Raw genomic sequence first — 15,844 nt, 5'->3', positions numbered from 1 at the left:
CAAGAGTAAGTCAAACCTGAGGGAAACAGGAGGCAGAAAAATAAAGATGAGAGCAAACACCATTCAAAAAGCAGATAGGCTTAAAATGCTGAAAATCAGCAAAGACAGATGTCCTTGGAAGGGTTAAAAAACACAGGCGGAAAGTTTAAAGAAAAAAAGGAGAGAGAGAATACATATTACCAATGTATACACTTAATGGGGAAATAGCTATAAATCCTAAAACATAATATAGACAAGTGCAGACATGATCATCTTTTTTAAAATACAACTGAAATTTTAAATGAAATGGATAAAAAATTCCCAACAAAGTGCACTTACCAAAGTTGAAATAAAATTATTAGTAAACAGAATAGTCTAATAGCCACTAACAAGCTGGATTGGTTATTAACAAATTATACATTAAGAAAATTTCCATGACCAGTGGACTTCAACAACAAAATTATTCCATACACTTAAGGAAGACGTAGTATCAGTCTCATGAAAATTCCTTAAGAGGGAATACTTTCTAGTCTTTTCTACAAGGTCCGAAACTCTTCCCTACACAAACACGATAAGAAATAAGAAAGGAAGATTATGAATATAAGATACAAAGCCTTAAAATATTAGCAAGTAAATTGTGTAGTACTCTATTGTGTAAATGTTCCACATTTTCCTTATCCATTCTTTGGTCGAGGGGCATTTAGGTTGTTTCCAGGTTCTGGCTATGATAAGCAATGCTGCTATGAACATAGTTGAGCACATGGCCTTGAGGTACGATTGATCATCCTTTGGGTATATACCCAAAGTATTGGTATTGCTGTTTTTTCAAGACAGGGTTTCTCTGTGTAACAGTCCTGGCTGCCCTGGAACTCGTTCTGTAGGCCAGGCTGGCCTCGAACTCACTGAGATCTGCCTGCCTCTGCCTCCTGAGTGCTGGGATTAAAGGTGTGCGCCATCACTGCCTGGCTCTAACTATGATTTTAAAAAATTTGTAACAACCAGAAATATAGTCTCATACAATGGTGAAGTATTGGAAGCCAGATCTCTGAGAAGCCAGGATGAGTTCACGATAGTCAGCATCACCAATTCTATTCAGAACCATCTGAGAGATCCTACATAGTTCTAAACAAATGATTCCAAAATGCTACATATAAAACTGAATAGAACTAGAAGGTTGCTTAATAAAAGTATGTAAGCAACTTCCCACTTGGCAAAACACAAAAGATATGCTAAATTATAAACAATACATTCCTACTAAAATAGGGACAAGGACCATAGTTTACATATTTTACCTTATGTTACTTTTAAGTTTGAAAAGCATTTACTGCATTTATATATGTACTGATTTAGCATATGTGCACACCTGTTCCATCATGCAGACAGCTTCAGGAGTGAGTTGTCTCTTCCCCCCCTCAGCTATCTTGCCAGCTACTCATATTATTTTTACATAAAATAATTTTTACAACCTTGGGAGAAAATTTCTGAAGTTAATGGAGAATCTGTTTTCTGACTTGGAAAACATGGCTTATGCTACTAGCACTTTAGAGTTAAGACAGCCCTCTAGGTAAACTGAGAGAAACTGCACTTACTGCATAGAGGAGGAATATGAATTAAACTATTTTAGGATTCTGATAGAACACACACACACACACACACACACACACACATACCCCACAACTGATTACACTGTATAGCACTTGTTTCTTTGATTCCGTAATCTATTTAGAGGGATTGATTATTCTAAGGGAGCAACCCAAAAGAAGATAAATTCAAGATGATGATTCTGGAAACAGTAGAGAAGTGTCCTGTTAGGGAGCTAATTACTAAACTCCTGAGTTTGGGTTAAAGGCTCCCTGTTCTCAACTGGTATCACCACAGGGTAATTACTGAAGTTCTAGTGTCCTTAGCTGGGAAGTGAGGTAGGACAGTAACTACTTCACAGGATCACAGTGAGGGCTGAATGAACTATCGCTGAATATAAAGCTCTTGGAATTTTAGGATATCAAGCAGTTATGATTATGAGGAAGATTATATATCAGCTGAGAAAATGCCGGTGCTAATTTTAAGCAAACAAAAGGTAGTTTGTAAGGTCATTTGTGTGTGTGTGTGTGTGTGTGTGTGTGTGCATATATTTTACAAACATTTTAAAATTATTCCTAGTGTATATACATGTTAACAATATACAGATATAGATGAGCACTAGAAGAGAACATTGACAAATGAAGACCATCTCTCTCCAAGTGATAAGCTGTTCTACTTAATTCATAGCAAAGAAGAAAGCTCTGCACCATGGAGCTGGCGGCACAGAAAGCCTGAGTTTCTACCTCTTTGTCTTGGATGTTGGGGTCTGCGCTGTTTTCCATGAGCACAGCCATGCAGTTGATGTACCCTCCGTATGCAGCACACTGCAGAGGCGTTCTTCCTGCATAATCCTGCACATTTGGGTTGATCTTGTTTTCAATCAGTATCTGGCAGACGTCGGCATTTCCCCCCAGTGCTGCCCAGTGGAGAAGTGAGTGTCCATCTTGGTCAACCAGATCTACCCTTGCTCCGCCTAGCAAAGCAAAACTGCAGTGAAAATGTCGAACGTAGACAGCACTCATCAGAAGGAACAGAAGATTAAAAACATAACAATGTCCTATGAAAGCCTTTTTCTCCCAGTACTTTTATATATTCTACACTGTCTGCAAGAGCTTTAGAGTATCCTTTAAGTTCTGCAGAGGTGGGGAGGAGTCACTCTCTTTCAGCAAATGAAACTGGGGGGTGTGGGAGCAAAGTGATTATTCTGAAATCAAATGTTCACCAACAGGTGAGCTACAAGTATAGGCAGAGTTTTCTGTTGCCACATGGGCACTCTTCCTCAACTTTCTGCTCCGAGGCTGTGTGAATTAAACCATGTTTCACACAAAGCATGCTAGAATGCCTACCTTTTGTGTGAGTCCTAATAGAAGTTCCTGTATCAACCAACCTTTAATAAGTGTCTGAATCACGTCTTTGTGTCCCATCTCACAGGCCCGGAAGAGTGGAGTATGTTTCATGACGTCAGTAGCATCTACTTGGGCATCATTGTCCAACAATAACTTCACAGTGCTGACATGGCCAGACAAGGCAGCAGCATGTAAAGCTAAAAAACAAAAGAGGCCAAAGTAACTAATAAATTTCAAAACGACTTTACCTTTTAACTTTAAGTATGTTTTTCTTTCTTCCACTTAGGATTTCCACCTGGTTGTGGCTAAATGCAATCCAAATCTCCCTTTCTCTGGATGCATACGTGCTGCTGTGGGTGTGTGCGTGGATGCTGAGGCCTGGCAGACTCAGTGTTGTGCTGGTGATTTTCTTTTCCTTCTGACTTGCAATTGGGATTTCAGACAAAAAAGAGACTTCATGTTCACCCTGGATGCTAAAAACCACACCTCTGTGCAACCAACACATAGTGACAGGGCTCTTTTAATAAAGAAAAACTAAAGCAAGAGTCTGGTGAGAACTGACGGGAGGCTGTAGAGCAGTGAAGTTTCTAGAGTTACAGGACGTTCTCTTAAATGGGACATCAGTATGGAGACATGCTACTCGAGCTTGAGAAAGAGCATAAAAATGAGACTTGAGCCGGTGGTGGTGGCGGGATATGCCTTTAATCCCAGCACTTGGGAAGCAGAGGCAGGCGGATCTCTGTGAGTTCTAGGCCAGCCTGGTCTACAAGAGCTAGTTCCAGGACAGGACAGGGTCCAAATTTATAGAGAAACCCTGTCTCGAAAAACCAAAAAACTGAAGAGAGAGAGAGAGAGAGAGAGAGAGAGAGAGAGAGAGAGAGAGAGACTTGAGAATACATCTAGAGATGTACATCCCCTTAGAAACACAATTTGAAATGGTAGTAGCTACTAAATATGCAGTTTTTTGTATATGTATATGTTCAGGTGTACATGCATGTGTGTGCACACATGTGCTGAGGATCAAAGTTGACTTTGCTGTCTTCCCTGATTGTGCTCTACTTGCATACTGAGGCAGGGTCTCTCACTAACTCTGGAAGTCACATTTTTGGCTAGTCAGGCTAGCCAGTTTGCTCTGCTGTTTCCTTGTCTCCACATCCCACGCAGAGGGATTACTGGTGAGCCTCCCAGCCCACTCACTTTTTCTGGTCCTCACACTTCCACTTTACCCACTGAGTTATCTCTCCAACCCCAGCTATGCATAGTTCCACATTTCCATCCTTTTTATATGGAAGTTAGTGAGGAGACAAGTTTCTATCTTGTGTCTAATGTGCAGCCAAAGCTATAAACCAGATGCTAAGATTCACCTGGTAGATATACTAATTTTAGCCACAATAATTGGAAGAAATAAAGCCTTTGGAGTAAGATCCTGGCACACTCAAGCTTAACGAGTGAAAAGCTAAGTCAAACAATATTATCTTAGGAGCAGTGATCTCAAGTTATGTCTCATAAATCTGATAGCACCGTTTGGCATCTGAAGCAGGCTGAGCCCATGTGCCAGTTCCTACCTGTGCCTCCGTACTTGTCTGCCATGTTAATGTCGATGTCAGAGTTTAGACTCAGCATAGTTCTGAGCACGTCATCACTGCCTTTCCCTGCTGCCCACATGAAGGACGTTCTTCCCTCCAGGTCGGGGTCGTCTTTCACTGAAGGATGCTTTAAAAACACTTTCACTGTTTCCTGAAAGAAAACCTCATCTGAAACACCGCAGCAGTGGGTACATTCTCCATGGCAATAAAGCACCTGCTAGAGGTGATCCCATAAAGAAGCCAAGGATTTCTCCTGCTGTCTTTTTATGTATAATAAAACCTCTATCTCCATAGAAAATTATGATCTTCTTTCCTTATATATTAGTTTTAGTTTCTATAACACCTCAGAAACATTATCTAACTTTCTCATTCAACATCCATAAACTTGAGAATGGTGACACCTCCTCCCCTGGGAACTTCCCGGCAGTGGTTGCCAGCACAGGACTGGGCCCGCCAACATTTATCATGAAGGGAAAGGGCTGTGAGGCCCACCCCTCCGAGGGACCACTACAGTCAGCAGTGGCTGGGGGAGCAAGTGCCACTCTTCTTACTAATGTAACCAGTGGTAAGCTGCCCATGCTCTAGTAAACAACTTCTCATTCATGCAGGATGCCCAACTTAAACTCAGTGTGTTACACACAGATGACATGGAACTTACTAGGAAGAAGGACCTGAGCAGGAAAAGATGGAATGAGTGAAACTATTAAAGAACATGAAATAATTTTAAAAAATCAAAACAGGAGAAGAATAAAACAATTGAGAATGAGTTTCTTTAAGCTTTAGAGCTGTTAAGGGCACTGTTAGAAATGAAAATCAGAAGACTTAAAAGTATCTGGCATCAAGACCAACACTAAGTCACACATTTTCATGTGCACTGTACCCGTAACACCCCAGATACTTAAGCCTCCAGAGAAGGTAAATAGCTCGTCTCACTGTGGGTCACATTATAAACATCTTCAGATGGTTATTACATTTGTTGATTATTGATCAAAAGTTACTGTGAAATGCCCCATTCAATTCATTTAAATAAATGCACTTAGCTATTCCTATATTCAAAGATCCTGCCTCTGGAATAAAAATGGGGACCCTGAGCCGGGTGGTGGTGGCGCACGCCTTTAATCCCAGCACTCGGGAGGCAGAGGCAGGCGGATCTCTGTGAGTTCGAGGCCAGCCTGGTCTACAAGAGCTAGGTCCAGGACAGGCTCTAAAAAAGCTGCAGAGAAACCCTGTCTCGAAAAACCAAAAAAAAAAAAAAAAAAAAAAAAAAATGGGGACCCTTGGGCAGCCAGGCCTAATAATGCCTGGCAGTTTGGGTTGCTATTGTTGTTTTCTGGGCTGCGATCAAATCCAGGGCCTTGCTTATGCTGCTCATAAGCTTGAGTGCTGTGTAACTGAGCATCTTGTACCTAGGCTAATATTTATGCATTGAAAATAATCTCTTTTCTAAAACTCAGTTTTCTAGGAAGATCAGAACACTATTGCTTGAATGAATATAAAGGGTTTCAGAGAGAAACTTCTGCAGCTGATTCTTAATATTTCATAGGAAGCACAGGGGCTAGAGAGGTAACTCAGCAGTAGAGAGCACTAGCTGCTGGGCTCAGTTCCCAGCACCTGCACCGAGACTCGAAGCTATCAGTAAGTCTACTCCTAGATAATCGGATGTCCTACTCTGCCCTGCAAGGGCACCAGGCAGCCACATGGTACAGACATACCTGCAGATGGAACACCCACACACATACAACAATAAGAAAAAGAATAAATTTAAAGTCTCATCTAATTTAGTCCTTGTTTTACTCTGGAAGTAGCATAGGTTTGCAACCACATAAATACTGGAGACAGGTACAGGAACAGAACAGAAGTAAAATAGGAAATCCCACCAGTCTGCCCAAGGCATGACATGGCTTCCTAATTTTAAAACTATTTCCTGATTTTGCTTGTTTATTTTTGGTGTTTTTCAAAAAGAAAATAGCAACCTTATTTGGAGTTAACAGAAGTTAAAGTAATCAATGGGCTTGAAATAGAGCATAGAAAACGTGCATAATTATTAAAACTCAACTCTGGCCTTGGCAGACCATCTAAAGCAGACATCTGCATGTGACACCATTCTCCTTTGCTCCCATTGAAAGTATTTAATTACTGGTGTCGGCATTAAAGCTGGAGTCTGAAATCTGGTTCACGATCACGGCAGGCCCTTTCATCTCGTAGGACCGGTAAGTGAAATACCATGACCCCCTCCACCCCACACACACCCAGGATGTGCTGAGCTATGTACTGAGTGCTCATTTCCACAGACCCATCAGCTTGAGCCATGCGACTTCCTCTCCGTGATAAGAATAATAAAAGATAATGGTTTGCCAAAACTCTAGGTGGTGCACTGAGACATGTTTTAGGGAGGCCAAGAAGTTAAGACTGAGTATACAGACAGCCTGTGCCCATCCCGAGAGCAGACACACAATGTACTCATCACAGAGAAAGGACACACATCAGTTTCTGACCAATTTAAAAGACAGGAAATAAAATTACCAGCCGATAAGACAGGATCAAACTGGCTTCTGCAGAGAGTAAGAAGGGAATAAAAATGAGACATTTAGCAGAACACTGGAGTCAAAAAGTGGGAATTATGCTCTGCCCAGGTCAGAACTATTGTGAGTTTCCTCACGGGAAACCAGCAGTGGCCTCTTCTAATGTTTCTGTGTCAGTCTGCACACCATCACGCTGCTGAGCCAACCCAGCACATAATGGACAAGAATAAACTTTGTGATCCATGAAGGACTATCAGGGAAGAACTATTGATAACTCTCAGGATTTCTAGAAACAATAATTCACACTGCGGCCTTCTCAGATGTATACAATTCATAGTCATTACTATGAATCATAAGAATGTAGTCTGTGTTTGGACACCTGCTCTCATAAGTACACAATCCATAGGAACAGGGTCCGTGTGGACACCTGCTCTACGCCAGGTGCAGTAGACAGCTGCCATGGATTTGCTCTCATCTTCCCAGCAGTTCTGAAGGAAGACATATAGGTATCCTTATACTATCAGTGAAGAAGCTCAGACTCAGAGAGGCTAAGGAAGTTGTGTGAGGTCACACAGCTAGCAATCTTCACAGCTGGGATGCCAGTAGTTGTTTTTTTCCAGCTCCAAAGCCTTGCTGCACTGCTTTCAGGACAATTACAGGGTTTCTGACTAAATGTCCCTAGTGTTATAAAAGTCACAGAATAATAATACAGTACATTCACCATAAAGCAAAAAGTTATACCAAATGTTTAAGTAAAGCTGCATAAGCTTGCAAGTGACTAACAACCTTATAACACACAGACCATCACCTGCACACGGCACTGACAGAATGGCAATGGTTAAAAGCAATCACGCTGTGAACACAGGTCCACGCGTGTCCATCAGAACGCTGCGGTTTCAATTAGCTCCGTGTCAACCTCCTGTCTGTAATACTGCACTCCATCTCTTGTTGGTAAAGGCTGATGGAAGGGGGCAAGGGATTATGGCACATTATTTCTTGAAACTGCACACGAATCTACAATTATGTCAAAATAAAACATTTTATTAAGAGAAAAGGGAACTATAACTTACAGCAAAGTTACTCTGAGCTGCATAGTGCAAGGGTGTTGCTCCTTGGCTGTCGGAAGGGATAGTTCCAGACTTGTTTCTTTCTAAAAGGAGATGGACGATCTGCGCATGGCCTGAGAACAGACACAAGTTAGTTATCTCGCACAAGGGGGTAAGTCCATTTTAAATCCATTTTAAGAAAAAGAAAGAAAAATTACTAGTACTCAGCAGCATTTAAAATGGTTTCAAACAGCTCCCAGTGCAGCCCCTCCACCGTCTCCCTGCACACTGATGGCATAGAGAGAAGGTAAAGCTGAGGCACTGAGAACAGGGGGCTTCCTTAGGGAGGAAAAGCACAGTGGTGGCAAGGGCTGGGCTTACGCACTGCCTCTTGGGCTTCTTGGCTTCACTGTCTATCATGCTAAGGTTCTGCTTTCTGACCCATCAGAACTGAACATCAGCTCCCTGCTACTGCTCAGCTGAGCTAACTGAAATGAACCTCGTCTGCTGCTGAGGCCTCCTAACCATCCTACCATGTCTCTCCCCTCATCTTTTAATATCAAGGCAGTGATTTCAAACTCCACAGAAGGAGGGAGCAGGTACTGTGAAGTGGCGTGGGCTAGTAGTCTGTAGTCTGAAAAAAAAAAATGGTTCTATGAAGGTGGAGCTCTACAAGCGGCCAAAGAATTAACAAGCTGGCCATGGTAGTATGTGCCTGTAAACCCTTACTTCAAGGCTCAGGCAAGAGGACTGAAAAACTGAGACCAGCCTGGGCTACTGGGCAAGTGCTAGGATATCCTCTGGTGATCCTGTCTCAAAAACCACAACGGCACAGCACAGCACAGCACAGCAGAGGGCTAGTAAACCTAGGAAGCCCTTTTTTACTCTCTAGTAGAGCATGTGCGGAACCAGGCAAGGAAGGAGACGCCATGGTGGAGGAGCCCTCTGAGCAAAGCTGTGCTGGGTGGAAGGTAGGAAAAGGGACCTGCCTGGGGGTTGTGCTCATCTACTCTCCCCACACATGGGGTTTAAGGAGTCTTCCTACAGGCCGATGCCAATCCATGCAAGAGTGTCAATCTAAACACATCTCATTTTGTCTAAGGAGCAAAGAGGAAATTCAGTAAAGACTTGAGGATAATATACTACAGGCAGGGGAAGAACTGGCATTGGAAGGATGAAGAGCATACCTCAGGAATGGTCTCAAGAAGGCCCAGAGCAAAGTCGAGAAATTGTTAGGCGTCTTCAATTTAGTGCAGAAAGAGATGGCGTCTATGAAATGAAAGGGAGAAAGAACCCTAAGAAGGAAATAGGCTGTATGAAAAGGTGATAGAAAGAATAAAAGGAAATAAAATGACGTTAAAAGGAAAAATAGGAGGCAGATGGGAATAAAAATACTGTTGAAATGAGAACCCATGTAGCAGGAATAATAAAATCAGAATTTATAGAACAAAGCAAATTTAGTGAGGTGGAGGCAAATCTGTGAAGTGCACCCCATTCTAGAGGAAAAGGACGAGATGAAAACACACTTCGGAAGGAACCCTAAATAACAATCATACATATGACACAGAAGCTGCATGCAAGTATGAAATCACTTTAAAACAGATTGTGTGCAACTTAAGACCAAGATGCTAACAACAGTCAACTCCGACTGTGAGCGCACACCAAAGGAGGAGTGAGCTGGAAGGGCACAGCTCGCATTCTATGCAGAAGGAACAGGAGAGGTCTTGTTCTTGGCTCTCATGGATAAACACGATTTTGATGAGTTGAAAAGCCATCACAACTGAACCCACACTGTCACCTGTAACACCAGGTGAGCCGAAGCTGGGTGACAGCATCACAAGGGGGAAACAAAGGGGCAGGAAAATATGAAGAAAAAAACCCTTGGAAATACTAGTAACACCCAAATAATAGAAAAAAATATACCTTTTAATAATGACTATAAGTGGTTAAACTACTTCATAAAAGAGAAAAAGCCCCAGGCTGTACTCCTTCACATAATCTGACACAGCCAGACACACCAGACACACACCTGCGCTCTCACCAAAAACGTGATCCCCGAAAGGTTACAAGGCAGGTATGAAGAAAGAAAATCAAGTTCAAGGACTGAATACAGCGTCCTTGATTCACAGCTGCCATGAGTGTGAAGACAGGTTACATTACATTCATATCTTGTCAATGAATTACCATTCCTTTGTAATAAAAGTTAAAACTTATGACATAATGTTGAACTAAAAACCAGAATTTAATAGAGAATTAGTTTATGTTACCACATCTACAGCATGCAACAGCAGGAGCCAGGTTATGAAATAATTGAGCATATCAATTAGGGAGGAGGAGCCCACAGGAGATGTGGAGGCACAGGACCTTCCGTAGCGGGGTAGCCTTTCCTACCACTGATCTTCTGAGTTAGAGCAGAACATACCTAGTAAGGCTGCCCAGTGGAGTGGGGTTCGAAATAAGTTATCGTAGGATGTTATGTTGCAGCTTTCATAGGAGGTCAAGACATCCACCACCGTCAGGTTTCCATCGGCGACCGCGAAGTGAAGAGGTGTGCGGCCCTCGTAGTCCTGCCAGTTCAATAAAGACTCTGTTGGGGCAGCATCCTATTTTAAAGAGCCAGACATTTCAGACACATGTGGAATCCTCAATAAATAATATGTGGCATGTACATAAACTATTTCTTAAAACCTCCATATTTTCTACAGGCACAAATAAAACTGTGCATTGGGTGTATGGGCTAAATCTTTAACAATTAACTTTCCTTTTTATTAATAATATGGACGCACCATGCTTGCATTAAAAAGGTACAACACTTTATCTAATGTGCTTTTGTGTCTGTTGTGAGTCAGGCTAAAGTTGTTTTTTTTTTTTACTTATACTTACTTATACTTTTTTACTATACAGATGTAGCCATCCATAAACAACATACATTTTGTACATGTGCTTTGGATATTTACATTGTGGAAGCACATGCAATCTCTTTGGCAACTTTTTCTTACTACACTACACTTGTGGGCATATTTGTTGATTCTAGTTCATTTGTTTTTTTGTTTTGTTTTGTTTTTCCGAGACAGGGTTTCTCTGTAGCTTTGGAGCCTGTCCTGGAACTAGCTCTTGTAGACCAGGCTGGCCTCGAACTCACAGAGATCCGCCTGCCTCTGCCTCCCGAGTGCTGGGATTAAAGGCATGCACAACCACTGCCTGGCTCTAGTTCATTTGTTAAACAGGGATTTAATTGTCCATTTTCCTCCTGAGAAATAGTTACATTATTTCCATTTTTTTCACAATTACGGATAATGTTGCAAAGACATTTCCCTCATATTTCTTGCGGCACAGTGTGTGAGATTCTCTTTGCTGCACATGGAAAGAGGCGCTGCTGGTTGAAGGACTTTGCACTTTCCACTGCATACTGTCAAGCTGCTCTCCAAATGCTTAGACCAATGAACACACCCGTGACAATATGTGTTTATTTCCCACATGCGGGCACAGATTAATCATTGGTATTGTCAAGCTTCCTACATGTTATTTCTATAATGAGGCTGATAGGCATTTTCATGATGTTTAATTTGAAGCGTTTTTATGAATGAGGATGAAAAATTGACTCCTCTGTTTATGGTATTCTGCTTTATTTCTCTGTGGTCGACAGTTCACCACATTTGCTCACCCTCCTGCTGGATCTTCACAGCAGACATTACAGCCACACCACCCCGAACGCACCTGATTTCATCTGTAAGTGTCTGAAGTCTCTCTTTGACATTAAAAGCCTAATTTCCAAGCCGCCAGAGACACTACCAACCCAGGACCCTCATATCTCTGCTTCCCGGAACAGCTTCAGCTAAGGAGTTTCCTCACCCAGTATTCCTTCTCAGGTTAGGTCACACCTAGAGCCAAGTCCTGTTGCTTCAATTTGACTTTCTGAAGGGCCATCCCAGGCTAACAACATCCTATGCAGTCAGCTCATTTTACCAACAAAGGACCTGAGGTGTGTCCAACCTGGGGCCAGGGGCAGCATATATCCCAGGACAGCTGCGAATGCAGCCAGTCCCTCCCAAAATAAAATGTTTACTTAAAATATTATGAGATTTGTTTATTTATTTGTTATGTATGTATGTATGCATGCATGCATGCATTCTAACTCAACTGCAAGATTCTTGGTCGTTAACGTTTAGATGACAATGACGTCAAAATTTGGACATGCCTAGGCTCTCAAAGTAAGGTGTGTTTACATGAGGTCACGATCTATGAAATTGGTAAGACAATAAAATGTGCTGGAAAGTGAGCAGGAATAAAAACCATGGCAATGACCAGGATGGTCTGAGCACTGGAGGGCTTGCGCATGTGAAGAGTATCACTACTAGGATGAAATGTTCCATGGGCGGGGCAGACAACTGACTGCCTCAGCTGAAGAACCTGGTGAACTGAGATGGGACTATGAAAGGAAATTAGGAGACATGATGTGTAAAATGAAAAAGGCCCAAATACTTACATATGACTAGAGACCCACAAGGCAACAGCAGAGAGATGCAAACACGCAGCAGCTATTAGTTTCCTAAGAGTAAGACTCAATAATCAGACTATAAAGCTAATGGAACTTTTATCATCTTTTTACATTCATTGTATGGGTGCATGTGTATAGGAATTTACACATATATGCATGTAATGTGTGCCATGGTGCATGTATGGAGATCAGAGGACAACCTGTGTTCTCTTCTACACATATGTGGGTTCTCAGGATCTAACTCAGGTCTTCGGACTTTTTTTTTTTATTCTAGAAGAGCACTAGAAGAGCACACTAGTCATACTGAAATGGAACTGTAGAATAAAATACAGAGAATTACAAACAGAGAAGGCAGATCACCTTACAAAGGATTGACCGTTAAGTCAGCACAGACTTGACTTGCAAGAACAATGGAAAACGGCAGAAAGCTGTAAAACAGTGTGAAACAAACAATAGAAAAGTAAATACCTAGGACTGTGCACAAAGAAAACTAGTTCTCAAGAGCAAGAGAGCAACAAAGAAAGAAACCATGGTTATAAGCTTGAGAAAGCAGGAGATGGGTGATGTACGGGAAGCACTGGAGGAGCAAAGGGAAGGGGCGTGATGCATTCATTATAGCTACAGAAGAAAAGTTACAGAGAATTGCTTTCTTAACTAAAAGACATTCTGAACTGAAGGTGAGGCTCAGTTGGTAGAGGGCTTGCCTAGTGTGTACAACACCCTGCATGTGATGCCTAGCACCACCTAAATTAGGTGTTGGTGGCACGGGCTGTAATTCCAGGACTTGGGAGGTAGAGGCAGGAGGGTCAGAAGTTCAAGGTGATCCTCAGCTACATAATGAATTTGATGGCAACCTTGGCTACATGAGACTCTGTCATAGAACAAAAAGAAAACAGCAGTTCATCATCGGTCTGTCTGTAGAAATCAAAGTTCTAAGAACTATACATTAGGATCGAAGAGGAATGATGAGGAAAATCGGAGACTCAGGGAGGGGATGAGGCTAGAGGGTGGCTCGGTGAGTGAGGTCTCATCACCTGTGGGAGCAGCCTGAGAGAGAAGTGTGCAGCCAACAACGCTGCGAGGAGGCGAGGAGCTAAAGAGCACGTTCCCATCAGAAATGGAGACGCAGAGTCTGGAGTTTGCCCTGTTGGTTTTGGTTTTGCTTTGGTCCACTATTCCCTTACCATGACCTCTTTCCACCCCTTTGGAACGGCAATGCATAATCTATGCCACTGTATGTGGAGAGCATGTGATCTGCTTTTTTATTATGATTTTACAGGGGGCTAATAGTCAAGAGAGTTCCACCAAGTCTCCGAAGAGACTTTGGACTTTTAAACAGTGTTGAGACTGTTACAGACTAAAGGGACTTGTGAAGTTGGACTGAATTCATTATTTGCATTATGATGTAGCTACAAGCCTAGGCCAGGGAGTGGAATGTGGTGGTTTGAATAGGAATGGCTTCCATAGGTTTGAATGCTTGGTAACCAGGGAATGCCATTATTAGTAGGTGTGGCCTTGTTGGAGGAAGTATGTCACTGGAGGTGCCTCAGGTTTCAAATGCTTAAGCCAGGCAGGCCCAGTGACCCTCTCTGCCTGCTGCCTGCAGATCTGGATGTAGAACTCTCAGCTACTCTCCAGGACCATGTCTACCTGCATGCCACCATGCTTCCCACCATGCTGATAATGGACTAAACCTCTGAAACTGTAAGCAAGCCCCAATTAAATAATTTCCTCTATAAGAACTGTCATGGTATCTCTTCACAGCAATAGAACTAAGACATTAGTCAAACAAGAGAACCCTGAGTGCTGAGTTTGGATCCCCAGAATCCACAAGAAAACTGGGTATGCTTGTTGGTTCCTGGCTGCTCAGCCCCCAAAATAATCAAACAGAAACACTATTATTTAAATCACTGCTTGGCCCATTAGCTCTAGCTTCTTATTGGCTAACTCTTACATCTTTTTTTGTTTGTTTGTTTTGTTTTGTTTTTGTTTTTGTTTTTTAAGACAGGGTTTCTCTGTAGCTTTGGTTGCTTGTCCTGGAACTAGCTCTTGTAGACCAGGCTGGCCTCGAACTCAGAGATCCGCCTGCCTCTGCCTCCCGAGTGCTGGGATTAAAGGCGTGCGCCACCACCGCCCAACAACTCTTACATCTTAATTTAACCATCTCCATTAATCTGTGCATCATCACGAGGTCTGGCCTACCAGCAAAGTTTCAGTGTGTTTGTCTCTGGCAGCAGCTCCATGGTTTCTCTCTGACTCCACCTCTTTTCTCCCAGTGTTCAGCTTAGTTTTCCCCACCTACCTCTATTCCCTGTGCAGGTCCAAGACAGTTTTCTTTATTAATTAGCCAATCATATTCACAGCATATAGAGAGGAATCCCACATCAATGTGTGGCAGCCTGCCTTTAATCTCAGAGCATGGGAGGCAGAGACCGAATCCCTGCAGCACACTGGCTAGCTGGATTAGCGCAAACTGTGAGGTGGGGCTCCCACAAGAGGCCTCGCCTCAGGCAGAGGAGTGGAAAACAATGGGGTGCACCTGACATCCTGACATCAATCCCAAGGTCAACTTCCAGAACCCTCGTAAAAGGTCAGTATTGGCTGTGAGTGCTTGTAACCCCAGCACTGGAGAACAGACACTTAGATCCCGAGAGCTTGCTGGACAGCCAGCTTAGGACAGCAGTGAGTTTCAGGTTCAGTGAGAAACCCTGCTTCAAGGTCACAGTCAGAGAGTACTACAGGAAGATTCCCAGTGTCTGGTTTTGGCCTTGCTATAGACACCCATTGGTGTGTACACCTGAAGACTAATGCACACTCAGCACACATATAAACACCCTCCACTTCATACAACACACAAACACAAACACATATAACCCCACACACATTCACATGCACACACAGTCCACTTCACATAAAACACACAACCCCCATACACATATTCACATGCACACACCCTCCACTTCACATAACACAACTTCCCATTCACATGCATACACAGTCCACTTCACATAATATATACATACAACCCCCCACATACATATGCACACATAGTCCACTTCAATAACCCACACAACACCCCTAATACACACATTCTCATGCACACACCCTCCACTTCACGTAACACATATACCCCTGTTCACATGCCTACACAGTCCACTTCACATAACACATACACGCAACCCTGCAAGTTCACATGCACACACCCTCACTTCACATAACTTATATACACAACCCACACATACACACATTCACATGCATACACATTCATATACAAAATGAAAAATCA

At 42.6% G+C, this 15,844-nt stretch overlaps 1 protein-coding gene across 4 annotated transcripts in view; it reads right to left on the bottom strand.

Moving 5' to 3' along the window:
* The window catches only part of Invs (inversin), a 130,886-nt gene that overhangs the window by 31,728 nt on the left and 83,314 nt on the right, over positions 1–15,844 (bottom strand). For 3 of the 4 annotated variants that reach the window (XM_038348414.2, XM_038348417.2, XM_038348416.1), the window contains 5 exons: positions 10,483–10,663; positions 8,085–8,194; positions 4,472–4,643; positions 2,948–3,103; positions 2,304–2,533 (listed from right to left, as the gene is read on the bottom strand). In XM_038348414.2, the coding sequence (XP_038204342.1) occupies positions 2,304–2,533; positions 2,948–3,103; positions 4,472–4,643; positions 8,085–8,194; positions 10,483–10,663 (849 nt within the window). The remainder of the gene's footprint in view (positions 1–2,303; positions 2,534–2,947; positions 3,104–4,471; positions 4,644–8,084; positions 8,195–10,482; positions 10,664–15,844) is intronic. The other variant, XM_038348415.2, reaches the window with a different exon arrangement.

This window comes from Arvicola amphibius, chromosome 11 (genome assembly GCF_903992535.2).
Source record: "Arvicola amphibius chromosome 11, mArvAmp1.2, whole genome shotgun sequence".
NCBI classification, from domain to species: domain Eukaryota; kingdom Metazoa; phylum Chordata; class Mammalia; order Rodentia; family Cricetidae; genus Arvicola; species Arvicola amphibius.
The sequence above is the reverse complement of the archived record's forward strand: the minus strand, read 5'-3'. Positions and strand labels throughout refer to the sequence as shown.